The following is a 15,366-nucleotide window of genomic DNA, read 5'->3' as shown; positions in this document are numbered from 1 at the left end:
AACAGCGCAACAGGGCACACAGGTCTCGCATGGAGGCCCAGTCATTGGTGGTGAAGTGGTGCTGTTCCGCAGTGCGACTGACCCGTGCGTGCTGCAGCTGAAACTCCACTATGGCCTGCTGCTGCTCGCACAGTCTGTCCAGCATGTGCAAGGTGGAGTTCCACCTGGTGGGCACGTCGCATATGAGGCGGTGAGCGGGAAGGCCGAAGTTACGCTGTAGCGCAGACAGGCGAGCAGCGGCAGGATGTGAACGCCGGAAGCGCGAACAGACGGCCCGCACTTTATGCAGCAGCTCTGACATGTCGGGGTAGTTGTGAATGAACTTCTGCACCACCAAATTCAGCACATGCGCCAAGCAAGGGATGTGCGTCAAACCGGCTAGTCCCAGAGCTGCAACGAGATTTCGCCCATTATCGCACACCACCAGGCCGGGCTTGAGGCTCACCGGCAGCAACCACTCGTCGGTCTGTTGTTCTATACCCCGCCACAACTCCTGTGCGGTGTGGGGCCTGTCCCCCAAACATATGAGTTTCAGAATGGCCTGCTGACGTTTACCCCGGGCTGTGCTGAAGTTGGTGGTGAAGGTGTGTGGCTGACTGGATGAGCAGGTGGAAAAAGAGGAGGAGGAAGCTGAGTAGGAGGAGGTGGCAACAGGAGGCAAAGAATGTTGCCCTGCGATCCTTGGCGGCGGAAGGACGTGCGCCAAACAGCTCTCCGCCTGGGGCCCAGCCTGCCACTACATTTACCCAGTGTGCAGTTAGGGAGATATAGCGTCCCTGGCCGTGCTTACTGGTCCACGTATCTGTGGTTAGGTGGACCTTGCCACAGATGGCGTTGCGCAGTGCACACTTGATTTTATCGGATACTTGGTTGTGCAGGGAAGGCACGGCTCTCTTGGAGAAGTAGTGCCAGCTGGGAACAACATACTGTGGGACAGCAAGCGACATGAGCTGTTTGAAGCTGTCTGTGTCCACCAGCCTAAGTGACAGCATTTCATAGGCCAGTACTTTAGAAATGCTGGCATTCAGGGCCAGGGATCGAGGGTGGCTAGGTGGGAATTTACGCTTTCTCTCAAATGTTTGTGAGATGGAGAGCTGAACGCTGGCGTGTGACATGGTTGAGATGCTTGGTGACTGAAGTGGTGGTGTTGGTGGTACATCCCCTGTTTGCTGAGCGGCAGGTGCCAACGTTCCTCCAGAGGCGGAGGAAGAGGCCGAGGCGGCAGCAGCAGAAGAGGCCGAGGCTGCAGCAGCAGAAGAGGCCGTGGCGGCAGCAGCAGAAGAGGTAGCAGGGGGAGCCTGAGTGACTTCCTTGTTTTTAAGGTGTTTACTCCACTGCAGTTCATGCTTTGCATGCAGGTGCCTGGTCATGCAGGTTGTGCTAAGGTTCAGAACGTTAATGCCTCGCTTCAGGCTCTGATTGTACAGCGTGCAATCCACTCGGGTCTTGTCGTCAGCACATTGTTTGAAGGAGTGCCATGCCAGGGGACTCCTTGAAGCTGCCTTTGGGGTGCTCGGTCCCAGATGGCGGCAGTCAGTAGCAGGCGGAGTCTCTTGGCGGCGGGTGTTCTGCTTTTGCCCACTGCTCCCTCTTTTGCTACGCTGTTGGCTCGGTCTCACCACTGCCTCTTCCTCCGAACTGTGAAAGTCAGTGGCACGACCTTCATTCCATGTGGGGTCTAGGACCTCATCGTCCCCTGCATCGTCTTCCACCCAGTCTTGATCCCTGACCTCCTGTTCAGTCTGCACACTGCAGAAAGACGCAGCAGTTGGCACCTGTGTTCTGTCATCATCAGAGATGTGCTGAGGTGGTATTTCCATGTCCTTATCATCAGGAAACATAAGTGGTTGTGCGTCAGTGCATTCTATGTCTTCCACCGCTGGGGAAGGGCTAGGTGGATGCCCTTGGGAAACCCTGCCAGCGGAGTCTTCAAACAGCATAAGAGACTGCTGCATAACTTGAGGCTCAGACAGTTTCCCTGGTATGCATGGGGGTGATGTGACAGACTGATGGGCTTGGTTTTCAGGCGCCATCTGTGCGCTTTCTGCAGAAGACTGGGTGGGAGATAATGTGAATGTGAATGGCCACTGTCGGCCACCCAATTGACTAATGCCTGTACCTGCTCAGGCCTTACCACCCTTAGAACGGCATTGGGCCCCACCAAATATCGCTGTAAATTATGCCGGCTACTGGGACCTGAGGTAGTTGGTACGCTAGGACATGTGGCTGTGGCAGAACGGCCACGTCCTCTCCCAGCACCAGAGGGTCCACTAACACCACCACGACCATGTCCACGTCCGCGTCCTCTACTAGATGTTTTCCTCATTGTTATGGTTCACCACAACAACAAAAATATTATTTGGCCCAATGTATTGAATTCAAATTCAGGCCTTTTTTTACAGACACCTAACACTATCTGGCTATCTATTTAGGTACCGTATTACCCTAATACAGGCACAGCAGTAACCATAGATTTAGCTGAATATAAATTTGAGGCCTATTATTTAGGCGCTGGGTGACAGGTATACGTTTACAGACAGAATTGGACTTGGATATGCACAGTAGCGTGTGTGTGAAGTTATTGAGAATGACCCTATCAGCACCTTGAATCTAATATACCCTTTTAGGGATAAATTTAAAGTAGGCCTGATACAGCAGAAACCACTAATTTAGAGAATTGCTAAATTGGGAATTGTATTTCAACCCAGAACAAAAACTGTGCTTTGACAGACACTAAAACACTTGCCCAGCTACTGCAATAACCACAGATTTAGCTGAATATAAATTTGAGGCTTATTATTTAGGCGCTGGGTGACAGGTATACGTTTACAGACAGAATTAGACTTGGATATGCACAGTAGCGTGTGTGTGAAGTTATTGAGAATGACCCTATCAGCACCTTAAATCTAATATACCCTTTTAGGGATAAATTTAAAGTACGCCTGATACAGCAGAAACCACTAATTTAGAGAATTGCTAAATTGGGAATTGATTTAGCTGAATATTAATTTGAGGCCTATTATTTAGGTGCTGGGTGACAGGTATAGGTTTACAGACAGAATTAGACTGGGATATGGCCAAAAAATAACCACACTATTGATGGTTAAATGCACTTGGTGTGACAGCTTCACCCTGATGTAGGATATAGCCAAAAAACAACCACACTATTGAGGGTTAAATGCACTTGGTGACAGCTTGCCCCTGATTTAGTATATGGCCAAAAAATAACCACACTATTGATGGTTAAATGCACTTGGTGTGACAGCTTTACCCTGATGTAGGATATAGCCAAAAAACAACCACACTATTAAGGGTTAAATGCACTTGGTGACAGCTTGCCCCTGATGTAGTATATGGCCAAAAAATAACCACACTATTGATGGTTAAATGCACTTGGTGTTACAGCTTCACCCTGATGTAGGATATAGCCAAAAAATAACCACACTATTGAGGGTTAAATGTACTTGGTGGCAGCTTGTACTGGCGCACCACAAGGCACAAAATGGCCGCCGATCACCCCAGAAAAAAGTGACTGAAAAACGCTCTGGGCAGCCTAAAAACATCGAGCAATTGAATAGCAGCAGTTCAATCATCCACAGCTGCAGATCGATCTCTGAATGAAGTCTTTTGGAGGAGTTAATCACTGCCTAATCTCGCCCTAACATCGCAGCTGCAACCTCTCCCTACACTGATCAGAGCAGAGTGACGTGCGGCGCTACGTGACTCCAGCTTAAATAGAGGCTGGGTCACATGCTGCACTGGCCAATCACAGCCATGCCAATAGTAGGCATGGCTGTGACGGCCTCTTGGGGCAAGTAGTATGACGCTTGTTGATTGGCTGCTTTGCAGCCTTTCAAAAAGCGCCAAGAAAGCGACGAACACCGAACCCGAACCCAGACTTTTACAAAAATGTTCGGGTCCGTGTCACGGACACCCCAAAATTCGGTACGAACCCGAACTATACAGTTTGGGTTCCCTCATCTCTACTGTAGGCCTCTTCAGAAGAATACCCTTTGTTTGCCATTTGGTCAACTAAATTTAGGGGGTATTCCCTGAGACTACCTAAGAAAAAAAGCAAGCCTGTCTTACAAATGGGAGGCTAGCGAAGTACCGGAGGCCGCTACGATTGATAAAAAATATCGAAACAGTTTTTTTTTATCTCCGCAGCGCTTGTAAAGTGATTGTGCAGTGATCTTTTTTTTTGTCACTGCGGCGGGGCGGGCGTGGGTGAACGCACGTATGCGCGACCGATCAGGCCTGATCAGGCAAACACTGCGTTTTGGGTGGAGGGCGAACTAAGGTGACACTAATACTATTATAGATCTGACTGTGATCAGTTCTGATCACTTATAGATACTATAACAGTACAAATGCTGATTAGCGATACGCTAATCAGCGAATCAGTGACTGCGGTTCGGTGGGTTAGGCGCTAAACGATCGCTAACTACCTAACCAAGGGGCCTAAACTATCCTAAAACTATCAGTCAATACCAGTGAAAAAAAATAGTTACAGTTTACACTGATCACTTTTTTCCTATTCACTAGGTGATTAACAGGGGCTATCAAGGGGTTAATTGGGGTGTTGGGGGTTGATCTGGGGGCTAAGTGATGTGTCTTGTGTATTCACTGTGATCTGTGCTCCTCTGCTATATTTATAAATATAATGTGCTAACTGGCTTCTGATTATTATTATTTTTTTAAATCATCAGCCTGCCAGCCACGATCATTGGCTGGCAGGCTGATGACAAAATTGTGATTTAACTTTTGCCTGCCCACGATGCGCATGCGCGGGCCGGCTCTGACCGAAATCTCGCGTCTCGCGAGATGACGCGCCGGGGAGTCCAGGAGGAATTACAGGGCCGCCGCAAAGACGCATCCCTGTGTGCGGCGGTCCTGAGGTGGTTAAGGCAAAAATGTATAATGTCACTAAGGTGCTTAAAACGCAATAGTGTCCCCTGAGTTATGCGCCAACAAGATTTACTACAGACACACATTAAAAATCTACAATAAAAATAGTGACATTTTTGGGAGGGTTTTTCCAATTTTAACGTGACTGTTAGGAATTTAAACAACCTAGATCATTCTCAGGAGGTTGGACATCTTGTATTAAAGGGCATCTGTCAGCAGATTTGTGCCTATGTAACTGGCTGACCTGTTGCATATGCGCTTGGCAGCTGAAGGCATCTGTGTTTGACTTTCTTATGTGCTCACACTGCTGAAAAAAATTATGTTTTAATACATGCAAATGAGCCTCTAGGAGCAATGTGGTGATTGATAGGGCCAGGCGTGATGACTGCCATCTTCGGCACACAGAGCCACTGCCTTCCCTCACATTTCTTACCAGACATGCTGCCAAACTGCTCCCTGATGAGACGGTACCACTGGCTGATAGTTTTCAACATAGGTTTCAGTACCAGATTTAGGGGTCACCCTTCTCCAAGGGTGGCTGCTCCACTTCATATACAGATAAGCATAATCTCCTTCCATTCAGCCAGTGTACAAGGTATTACTATGGTGTTTCACTTATTGCCATTGCGCCTTCCTTGTACATTAGAGTTGGCAGCTTGTGGTTTTGAATTACAGCCATTGTGTTCAATGACAGTTCATACTACCACTACTTTGCATATCCCTGCATAGGTTACTTGTGGGCGTGAATTGTGCTAATGTGCTTGTATTTCTCTTTAATGCGATATTGCAATGATTAATGTTTCCTGGCCTTGTGTCTGCATCTGTTTGACTAATGAGTTTAAGTCTGCTATATATTTCTCGAGTTCTGTGTCAGTCTGATATGTTTTGAATTCTGTGACCTACCCTGGCTGTGCAACATTGATTCTGTTGGATCTTTGCACGTTATGTCTGCATCTGGATTCTATGATGTCTGTTTCATGGATACTGCCTGTGCATGTCCAAATTCTTCCCAAATTCTGTGTATGTCTGAACTTGATCCTAGTTCTGTTTGCCAATGGATTTCAACGTTTTATTTTTTGTCTGATTTGCCTAGCCAAGTTCCTGCACTTGGACGTGTTGTGTGTGAACTGTTTCCTACAGTCTTATGCCTGTTTCATCATGTTTCACCTGAAGTCTGTTCTGTGGATTTTGCATGTTCTATGATTGTTTGTCTGAAGTCTGGTTCTGTTCATGTTTTGCCTTGGATTTGCTTGTGTTCTGACTGTTAGTTCTTGCCTGGTTGTGTCTGTGATCTTGCCTGTGCTTCCAGTGCACTGGTAGTTCTGACCCAGTGTGACAGCTCCGACCTATACCAGAATTATTCCAAGAGGTAGCCTGGTGGCTTCCCTGCAGTGAAGTCCAGATTCCTGTATAGAGGCTAAAGGGTGAATACCAGGGAACCAACAGGTCTAGCCCAATATCAAACCAGTGTGTTGGCACAGTGGTTCCACAACCATTGTCTGTAACATGGAATCCCATCTACAAGTCACTCCTTCCCAAAGAATTAGTTTGTACTTGGAGCAAAAACTGACTTATATCCCTTTTTGATAGGCCATGTGTGTATATTTTTTATCAGTTAAAGTTAAGGTTTATTAGCTACACTTACAATTATTAGTTACCCTTACATCATCTCTCTCTCTCTCTGAGACCAATATATGAACAGAAGAGAGAGCACCATAAGAAGTATGCAAACCTGTACCCTGTCTTTTCACCATACGAAACACCCTCCTAACTTCCTCCTGGGTCCTGTTTGTCTAGATATATCCCTTTTCTTTCACCCCCATAAAAGAGGAGTTGCTACATATTTTATACTTGCATCAAAAAGGCTAATCCCCCTAAATTGGCTGTATGAACCCATCCTTCACCAAGCCTGGCAGAAGACATCTCCTCCAGAATGGACTTCTACAATGAAACATTTCTTAAGATATGGTTTCCCTCATCAATTTACCAAAAATATTGAGTTGACCAATGCAGACCTTTTCACATTTATATTTATACCTGTGGAACATCCTATCTTTCTTGCATTTCTACCTACAACTCTATTTCTGACCCATTTATTGGGTTTCACACGCGCTGTGCTGCTGAAGGATATCTATACAGAAGCAATGTTTTTTATTCTGTTTTGATTTGAATTATTATTCAACTCTTAAGTGCACAGTGAAACCCAACTTAGGTCTGTATACTCTGTGATACAATTAAGCTCATATGCTAATACAGCAGTCTAACATATTATATTTGTCATACCTTTAAAGAGGATGATTCATTGATTAATGGTGGACTCTTGATTTCACAGGGTTTTAACACCCTCGTTGATGTCTAGCTACATTTTTTGTATAATCTTTGTGCTTAATAAAAAGATGTTCATGAAAAACTAGCATGTGATAAATGCAAAGATGTACTAATGTTTTAATTACATGATCAAACATTTTTCATTTGGGTCACATAAAGAGGCAGGCAGGCAAATACACATGCCAAAAGGCCAAAGCAGACTAAGCCATGATAAGCTTCTCCATAAGAATTTGTAGTGAAATTGCTTGATGTAAATGAGTCATCATCACTGGCTGTCTTCCATCTATTCAAATGTAGATTCCTAACATAAACTATTGTTGCAGCTTCCTGGTGCTATTATATATGCTAAAGTAAATGTCAGTTCAGCTTAAAATATTATTGCTAATACTATCACTATGCCTTCTGTGACTTAGTGAACTTTTGGTTGTTTAGTTAACTATGCAAGGAATGATTGCAACACTCTTGTAACATCTGAGAAAGTCCAGGTTTTGCAGCTACCATAACTCTAAGGATGTTTTGCAATCAAATTTCCCACAAAATTTTTACGAAGGTATGTTTTGTTTCCCAATACCTGTCTTGAACTTATAAAAGGGATCTAGGCTACAGTGTGTCTTTGCTATATTGCAAACAAGGCATACCAGTATATGGTAAGTTATTTTCTCTGTCAGTCTAAGCTTTTATATATAAAGTATATAATCTTTTATTACAAATCTTTACTAAAAAAATTAAACTAGATGAAAAGCTGCAATCCTGTGACTAAATACTTTAGACTAGTTTAGGTTCACTTTTCTAAAAAAAAAAAAAAAAAAAAATTATTTAATAGGTAACACAATGATGTTGCATTGTAATAAAGTAATAATACTGTACATTATGGGGGGTATTTAATCCAATTTTCTGACTACATTTTGTGAAAAAAAAATTCACCACTTATGGCACTTTTCAAAAAGTGAGTGGGGCTTACTTAGATTTTAAAACTATACTAAAGGTTATTGTTCAACTGGATGTTGACACGGGGAGACCCAGGACCTGCAGAGCCAACATGGCAACAATGGAACAGGAACTAACCAAAAGGGATCAGTTAGGTATGATTATCACTGCAAATCCACTCAGTGAAGTCTGTAGTAAAGGTCACTAAAGATGAACAACCTCTTTAACCACTTTAACCCCGCTAGCTAAAACCCCCTTAATGACCAGGCCACTTTTTACACTTCTGCACTACACTACTTTCACAGTTTATTGCTCGGTCATGCAACTTACCACCAAAATGAATTTTACCTCCTTTTCTTCTCACTAATAGAGCTTTCATTTGGTGGTATTTTATTGCTGCTGACATTTTTACTTTTTTTGTTATTAATCGAAATGTAAAGATTTTTTTGCAAAAAAATAAAAGTTTTCACTTTCAGCTGTAAAATTTAGCAAAAAAAACGACATCCATATATAAATTTTTTGCTAAATTTATTGTTCTACATGTCTTTGATAAAAAAAAAATATTTGGGCAAAAAAAAATGGTTTGGGTAAAAGTTATAGCGTTTACAAACTATGGTACAAAAATGTGAATTTCCGCTTTTTGAAGCAGCTCTGACTTTCTGAGCACCTGTCATGTTTCCTGAGGTTCTACAATGCCCAGACAGTAGAAAAACTCCACAAATTACCCCCATTTCGGAAAGTAGACACCCTAAGGTATTCGCTAATGGGCATAGTGAGTTCATAGAACTTTTTATTTTTTGTCACAAGTTAGCGGAAAATGATGATTTATTTTTTTTCTTACAAAGTCTCATATTCCACTAACTTGCGACAAAAAATAAAAAATTCTAGGAACTCGCCATGCCCCTCACGGAATACCTTGGGGTGTCTTCTTTCCAAAATGGGGTCACTTGTGGCGCAGTTATACTGCCCTGGCAATTTAGGGGCCCATATATGTGAGAAGTACTTTGCAATCAAAATGTGTAAAAAATTGCCTGCGAAATCCGAAAGGTGCTCTTTGGAATGTGGGTCCCTTTGCCCACCTAGGCTGCAATAAAGTGTCACACATCTGGTATCGCCGTACTCAGGAGAAGTTGGGAAATGTGTTTTGGGGTGTCATTTTACATATACCCATGCTGGGTGAGAGAAATATCTTGGCAAAAGACAACTTTTCAAATTTTTTTATACAAAGTTGGCATTTGACCAAGATATTTATCTCACCCAGCATGGGTATATGTAAAATGACACCCCAAAACACATTCCCGAACTTCTCCTGAGTACGGCGATACCACATGTGTGACACTTTTTTGCAGCCTAGATGCGCAAAGCGGCCCAAATTCCTTTTAGGAGGGCATTTTTAGACATTTGGATCCCAGACTTCTTCTCACGCTTTCGGGCCCCTAACATGCCAGGGCAGTATAAATACCCCACATGTGACCCCATTTTGGAAAGAAGACACCCCAAGGTATTCCGTGAGGGGCATGGCGAGTTCCTAGAATTTTTTATTTTTTTGGCACAAGTTAGCGGAAATTTTTTTTTTTTGTATTTTCTCACAAAGTCTCCCTTTCCGCTAACTTGGGACAAAAATTTCAATCTTTCATGGACTCAATATGCCCCTCACGGAATACCTTGGGGTGTCTTCTTTCCGAAATGGGGTCACATGTGGGGTATTTATACTGCCCTGGCATTTTAGGGGCCCTAAAGCGTGAGAAGAAGTCTGGAATATAAATGTCTAAAAAAATTTACGCATTTGGATTCCGTGAGGGGTATGGTGAGTTCATGTGAGATTTTATTTTTTGACACAAGTTAGTGAAATATGAGACTTAGTAAGAAAAAACAAAAACAAACAAAACATTTCCGCTAACTTGTGCCCAAAAAAATGTCTGAATGGAGCCTTACAGGGGGTGATCAATGACAGGGGGGTGATCAGGGAGTCTATATGGGGTGATCACCCCCCTGTAAGGCTCCAGTCAGACGTCCGTATGATTTTTTACGGATCCACGGATACATGGATCGGATCCGCAAAACGCATACGGACGTCTGAATAGAGCCTTACAGGGGGGTGATCAATGACAGGGGGGTGATCAGGGAGTCTATATGGGTGATCACCCCCCTGTAAGGCTCCAGTCAGACGTCCGTATGATTTTTTACGGATCCACGGATACGTGGATCGGATCCGCAAAACGCATACGGACGTCTGAATGGAGCCTTACAGGGGGGTGATCAATGACAGGGGGGTGATCAGGGAGTCTATATGGGTGATCACCCCCCTGTCATTGATCACCCCCCTGTAAGGCTCCATTCAGACGTCCGTATGTGTTTTGCGGATCCGATCCATGTATCCGTGGATCCGTAAAAATCATACGGACGTCTGAATGGAGCCTTACAGGGGGGTGATCAATGACAGGGTGGTGATCAATGACAGGGAAGTGATCAGGAAGTCTATATGCGTGATCACCCCCTTGTCATTGATCACCCCCCTGTAAGGCTCCATTCAGACGTCCGCATGTGTTTTGCGGATCCGATCCATGTATCAGTGGATCCGTAAAAATCATACGGACGTCTGAATGGAGCCTTACAGGGGGGTGATCAATGACTGAGGTGATCAGGGAGTCTATATGGGTGATCACCCCTCTGTCATTGATCACCCCCCTGTAAGGCTCCATTCAGACGTCCGCATGTGTTTTGCGGATCCGATCCATGTATCAGTGGATCCGTAAAAATCATACGGACGTCTGAATGGAGCCTTACAGGGAGGTGATCAATGACGGAGGTGATCAGGGAGTCTATATGGGTGATCACCCCTCTGTCATTGATCACCCCCCTGTAAGGCTCCATTCAGACGTCCGCATGTGTTTTGCAGATCCGATCCATGTATCAGTGGATCCGTAAAAATCATACGGACATCTGAATGGAGCCTTACAGGGGGGTGATCAATGACGGAGGTGATCAGGGAGTCTATTTGGGTGATCACCCCTCTGTCATTGATCACCCCCTGTAAGGCTCCATTCAGACGTCCGCATGTGTTTTGCGGATCCGATCCATGTATCCGTGGATCCGTAAAAATCATACGGACCTCTGAATGTAGCCTTACAGGGGGGTGATCAATGACAGGGGGGTGATCAGGGAGTCTATATGGGGTGATCAGGGGTGATCAGTGGTTCATAAAGGGTTAATAAGTGACAGGGGGGTGTGGTGTAGTGTAGTGGTGTTTGGTGCTACTTTACTGAGCTGCCTGTGTCCTCTGGTGGTCGATCCAAACAAAAAGGGACCACCAGAGGACCAGGTAGCAGGTATATTAGATGCTGTTATCAAAACAGCGTCTAATATACCTGTTAGGGGTTAAAAAAATGACATCTCCAGCCTGCCAGCGAGCGATCGCCGTTGGCAGGCTGGAGATCCACTCGCTTACCTTCCGTTCCTGTGAGCGCGCGCGCCTGTGTGCGCGCGTTCACAGGAAATCACGGCTCTCGCGAGATGACGCATATATGCGTGACTCTGCGCAGAGCTGCCACCTCCGGAGCGCACATCTGCGTTAGGCGGTACGGAGGTGGTTAAAGCTGGCACTATCCCTAGAATGTTTGTCACACTACAAAAAGGCACTATGAAATCACTGTCCATAGGGAATGATTTGTGTAGCTTGAAAATGTCTTCAATATAACTGTTCTGAAATTACTACAGACAAGTGCCTAGCTAGCAATTTTGTTAAATTGCTACATGCTGTGATTTCAGAGGGATTGCAGAGCTGTTTTTTCTCTGCAGAGAAATGTGAAAATCTTTAGCAAATTAAGTATGTGAACATAGCCTTAAATGGGGTTGTTTCTCACTTCAGCAAATGGCATTCATCATGTAGAGAAAGTTAATACAAGGCACTTACTAATGTATTGTGATTGTCCATATTGCTTCCTTTGCTGGCTAGATTCATTTTTTTCATCACATTATACACTGCTCGTTTCCACGATTACGACCACCCTATAATCCATCAGTGGTGGCTGTGCTTGCACACTGTAAGAAAAAGCCCCGACCTCTCTGGTGGCCAGGACTGTGGCAGGGCATGTAGGCTAGTGCTGTTTCCTGTGCAAGCACTACCACGACTGCATTGCAGGGTGGTTATAACCATGGAAAAAAGCAGTGCATAATGTGATAGAAAAATGAATCTAGCCAGCAAAGAGAGCAATATGGATAATAAAAAAATACATTAGTAAGTGCCTTGTATGAACTTTACAAATAGCATTCATTATGTAGACAAAGTGAGACAACCCCTTAAAAGCATACCTGAGTTTTTATTTTTATGTTTGCATAATGGTTGTGCTTCATTGTAGAATCTTAACTATGAAGCAACAGGTATTATATAGGATTTTCTAATGTCTTTCTCAGCCATATTATTCCCTGCTACATCAGCACCACTAGATGCATTTCTCTCACAAGCAGCAGGTGTCTCCCTTCCATAGAATCTTCAAGCACGGTAATGGAGTTACCTCACTTCCCTTTAGAAAGCTGATAAGGAGGAGTAGATCAGGCTTATAGACACATAGGAGCTTCTCTGCTCTTTAAAAGGTGTGTAGAGGATATGTTTCTATCGGGCTGAAGAGCTTAGCTAGGTCTGACATGCCCCGATTTCCTGTGAATCTTCTCTGTTACTCTCTTTTACTAGAGATGAATCTAGCCTAACAACAGACAGTAGACTGCTAATTAGGTAGAAGTGAGATCTCTAGTGGCCATGACTTTACAGCATTTTTTATTTTTCAGGTGAATGCAGGATGACCTTTTAATTGAAGTGATTTAGAAATTAGCTAATGACACCATTCTCTATTGAATTAACTTTTGTAATTGAATGTAATTGAAAATTTAGCATAGCCACTCAGTTATTCAATACAATATATCTGTATAGCACCACCTGCTGTTTGTTTGTTTTTTTCCTATTTCTTTGATTTGCTCACTAAGAAGGTCGCACATGCTCGGTTTCTTTCTTCAACTGCCTCCTGAGCCGTGATAGGGAGAGCTGAGACAAGCTTCCTTAGCTGCAGCAGAAAAGACACTCCCCTTAAAGGGGTTCTGCACTTTAATTTAACTGATGATCTATCCTCTGCCGATCAGCTGTTTAAGACAGCAGCGCTCCAGTAGCGCCGCGGCCTTCTCACTGTTTACCGCCGGGCCACTGACGTCATGACTAGTATCAACTAGCGTGGACTCGGCTAAGCTCCATTCAAGTGAACAGAGCTTAACCGCGCCCACGCTAGTTGATACTAATCGTGACGTCAGTGGCCCGGCGGTAACAGTGAGAAGGCCGCGGTGCTGCTGGAGCGCCGCTGCCTTCTCAAACAGCTTATCAGCGGGGGTCCTGGGTGTCGGACCCCTGCCGATCAGAAGCTGATCTATCCAGAGGATAGATCATCAGTTAAATGAAAGTGCAGAACTCCTTAAGCTTTCAGCTTGATATAAATCTAGCAGAGCAATGAATGGATCTCTGGATCCATGTGAGGTACAGAGTGGGTTCTAGTTTGGTTAGAAAGAGGCCCGATGTACTATATGATGTCTGATTTTCATTAGTCACTAGTTATGAGCTGCAGGGGCTATATTCAAATTTGCGATATTTCACAAATATTTTGTAGAATATTCGTCATATATTTGCAAATTTTGAAAATTCTAAATAATTTTATTGAATGCGAAAAATCGGCAATTTAAAAATCACGTAATGTGAATTCGTAACGCTAAATACAGGCGTGGGTCACTTTGGCTACATTTTTCAAGCTGGCATAAGTTTAACGAGACTGGAGAAAATGGTTGGCATGGCAGGACATTAGAATAGCTTTATATGCAGATAGTCAAGTGCTCCAATATATTCGCGATTGCGCTAATCGTCAGTGATTAGAATATTTTTACGTGCAACTTTACATTTTAGCAGGTCTGACTAAAGATTACTGATTGGTGAAGTATTGTTGTGAACTTGACATTGCTTCCTTCTCATTGGCCCACAAGCAAGAAGCAGAGAGGAATCATGTGTTCAGATGGAAAAAATGCTGAATATTTGGTATAATAAATATGTAGCACTATATTCTAAATATTTGCGAATTCTCGAAGTGGCGATAATCGTGATAAAAATTTGCCATTCGAAAATGCATGCTCAACACTATTAGTCATGGGATAACCCTTTTAATGAAAATACATTTCCATGTACAGTACACACTTCTGAGATGTAACCAAAATATGCTCTTGATATACCATAGATGTGTGAACTTATCCAGAACTTCCAGAAGAATATGGGGTTCTGCAAAAAAGTTTTCATTATTATGCTGACATCCTTCCTCCTGGCATCATGTGAAGCTCCAGAAAAACCAGTTGTATGCTCAGTTATCCAAGGATTTCAAGGTCTTAATGGCAGAGATGGTAGAGATGGTCCTCCTGGTACCAAGGGTGAACCAGGTAAATTCAGACAAACAGATGTAATTCTTTTTATATTACAGTAAATTACTTATTTGTCACATATTATTAGTGTTGAGCAAAGACAAATGAATTGACCTGGCTCTGCATTTCAGGAAAAATTTGATTTGCCGTAAAATCGGAAATTTGTGGAGCTTTGTGGTAACGAATTACTTAAAAAAAAACATTAAAAAAAAACATACTCACATTATCCATTTGCTGCGGAGAGGCCATTGCAGCCATCTTGATTAAAGAAAATGCTCCAAATCTTCCATGTGCGGATGTGTGACACCATATCCATATCATCACGCTGGACAGACATGGCGACGTCTCAAATCTAATTTTGTGTTGAAGTTCGTCAAAGCAGTCAAATCAAACTTTTCAAAACTTTGCTCATCACTAGTTATTATGTTACAGTTTTATTTTTATGCAATTTAGCAGCTAAAATGGTCATTGTAGTATACGTGGAATAAAAGGGTTTTACTGGTTTGCATAAACATCTTTTAAAATAATCTTTTATAAAGGTGGATATAATTTTGTAATCTATTTTTATTACCTGATATATTGCTCTCATTAAGAGGAACAAAATAAAATTCTTGCAGTTATGATACTTTTTGGTAAGTGTTGAGCGAATTCAAGTCAAATGAATTGACTTCGATCCAAATTTCAGAAAAAAAAGATTTGCCACAAATCCGAATTTCCTGTCGCTTTGTTGTATAAAATCCTTTTTTTTTCCTAATATGGCGG

General features: G+C 43.3%; 1 protein-coding gene across 1 annotated transcript in view; it reads left to right on the top strand.

Moving 5' to 3' along the window:
- Window positions 1–7,857: 7,857 nt before the first annotated feature.
- LOC122941579 (pulmonary surfactant-associated protein D-like) overlaps window positions 7,858–15,366 on the top strand; it is a 41,087-nt gene continuing 33,578 nt past the window's right edge. The window contains exons 1-2 of the mRNA XM_044298928.1: window positions 7,858–7,883; window positions 14,427–14,622. Of these exons, the coding sequence (XP_044154863.1) occupies window positions 7,881–7,883; window positions 14,427–14,622 (199 nt within the window). The 5' untranslated portion in view covers window positions 7,858–7,880. The remainder of the gene's footprint in view (window positions 7,884–14,426; window positions 14,623–15,366) is intronic.

The sequence above is a fragment of the Bufo gargarizans genome, chromosome 6, assembly GCF_014858855.1.
Source record: "Bufo gargarizans isolate SCDJY-AF-19 chromosome 6, ASM1485885v1, whole genome shotgun sequence".
In the NCBI taxonomy this organism is placed as follows: domain Eukaryota; kingdom Metazoa; phylum Chordata; class Amphibia; order Anura; family Bufonidae; genus Bufo; species Bufo gargarizans.
Note: the sequence above shows the minus strand (reverse complement) of the source record. Positions and strands in the feature narration are given on the sequence as shown.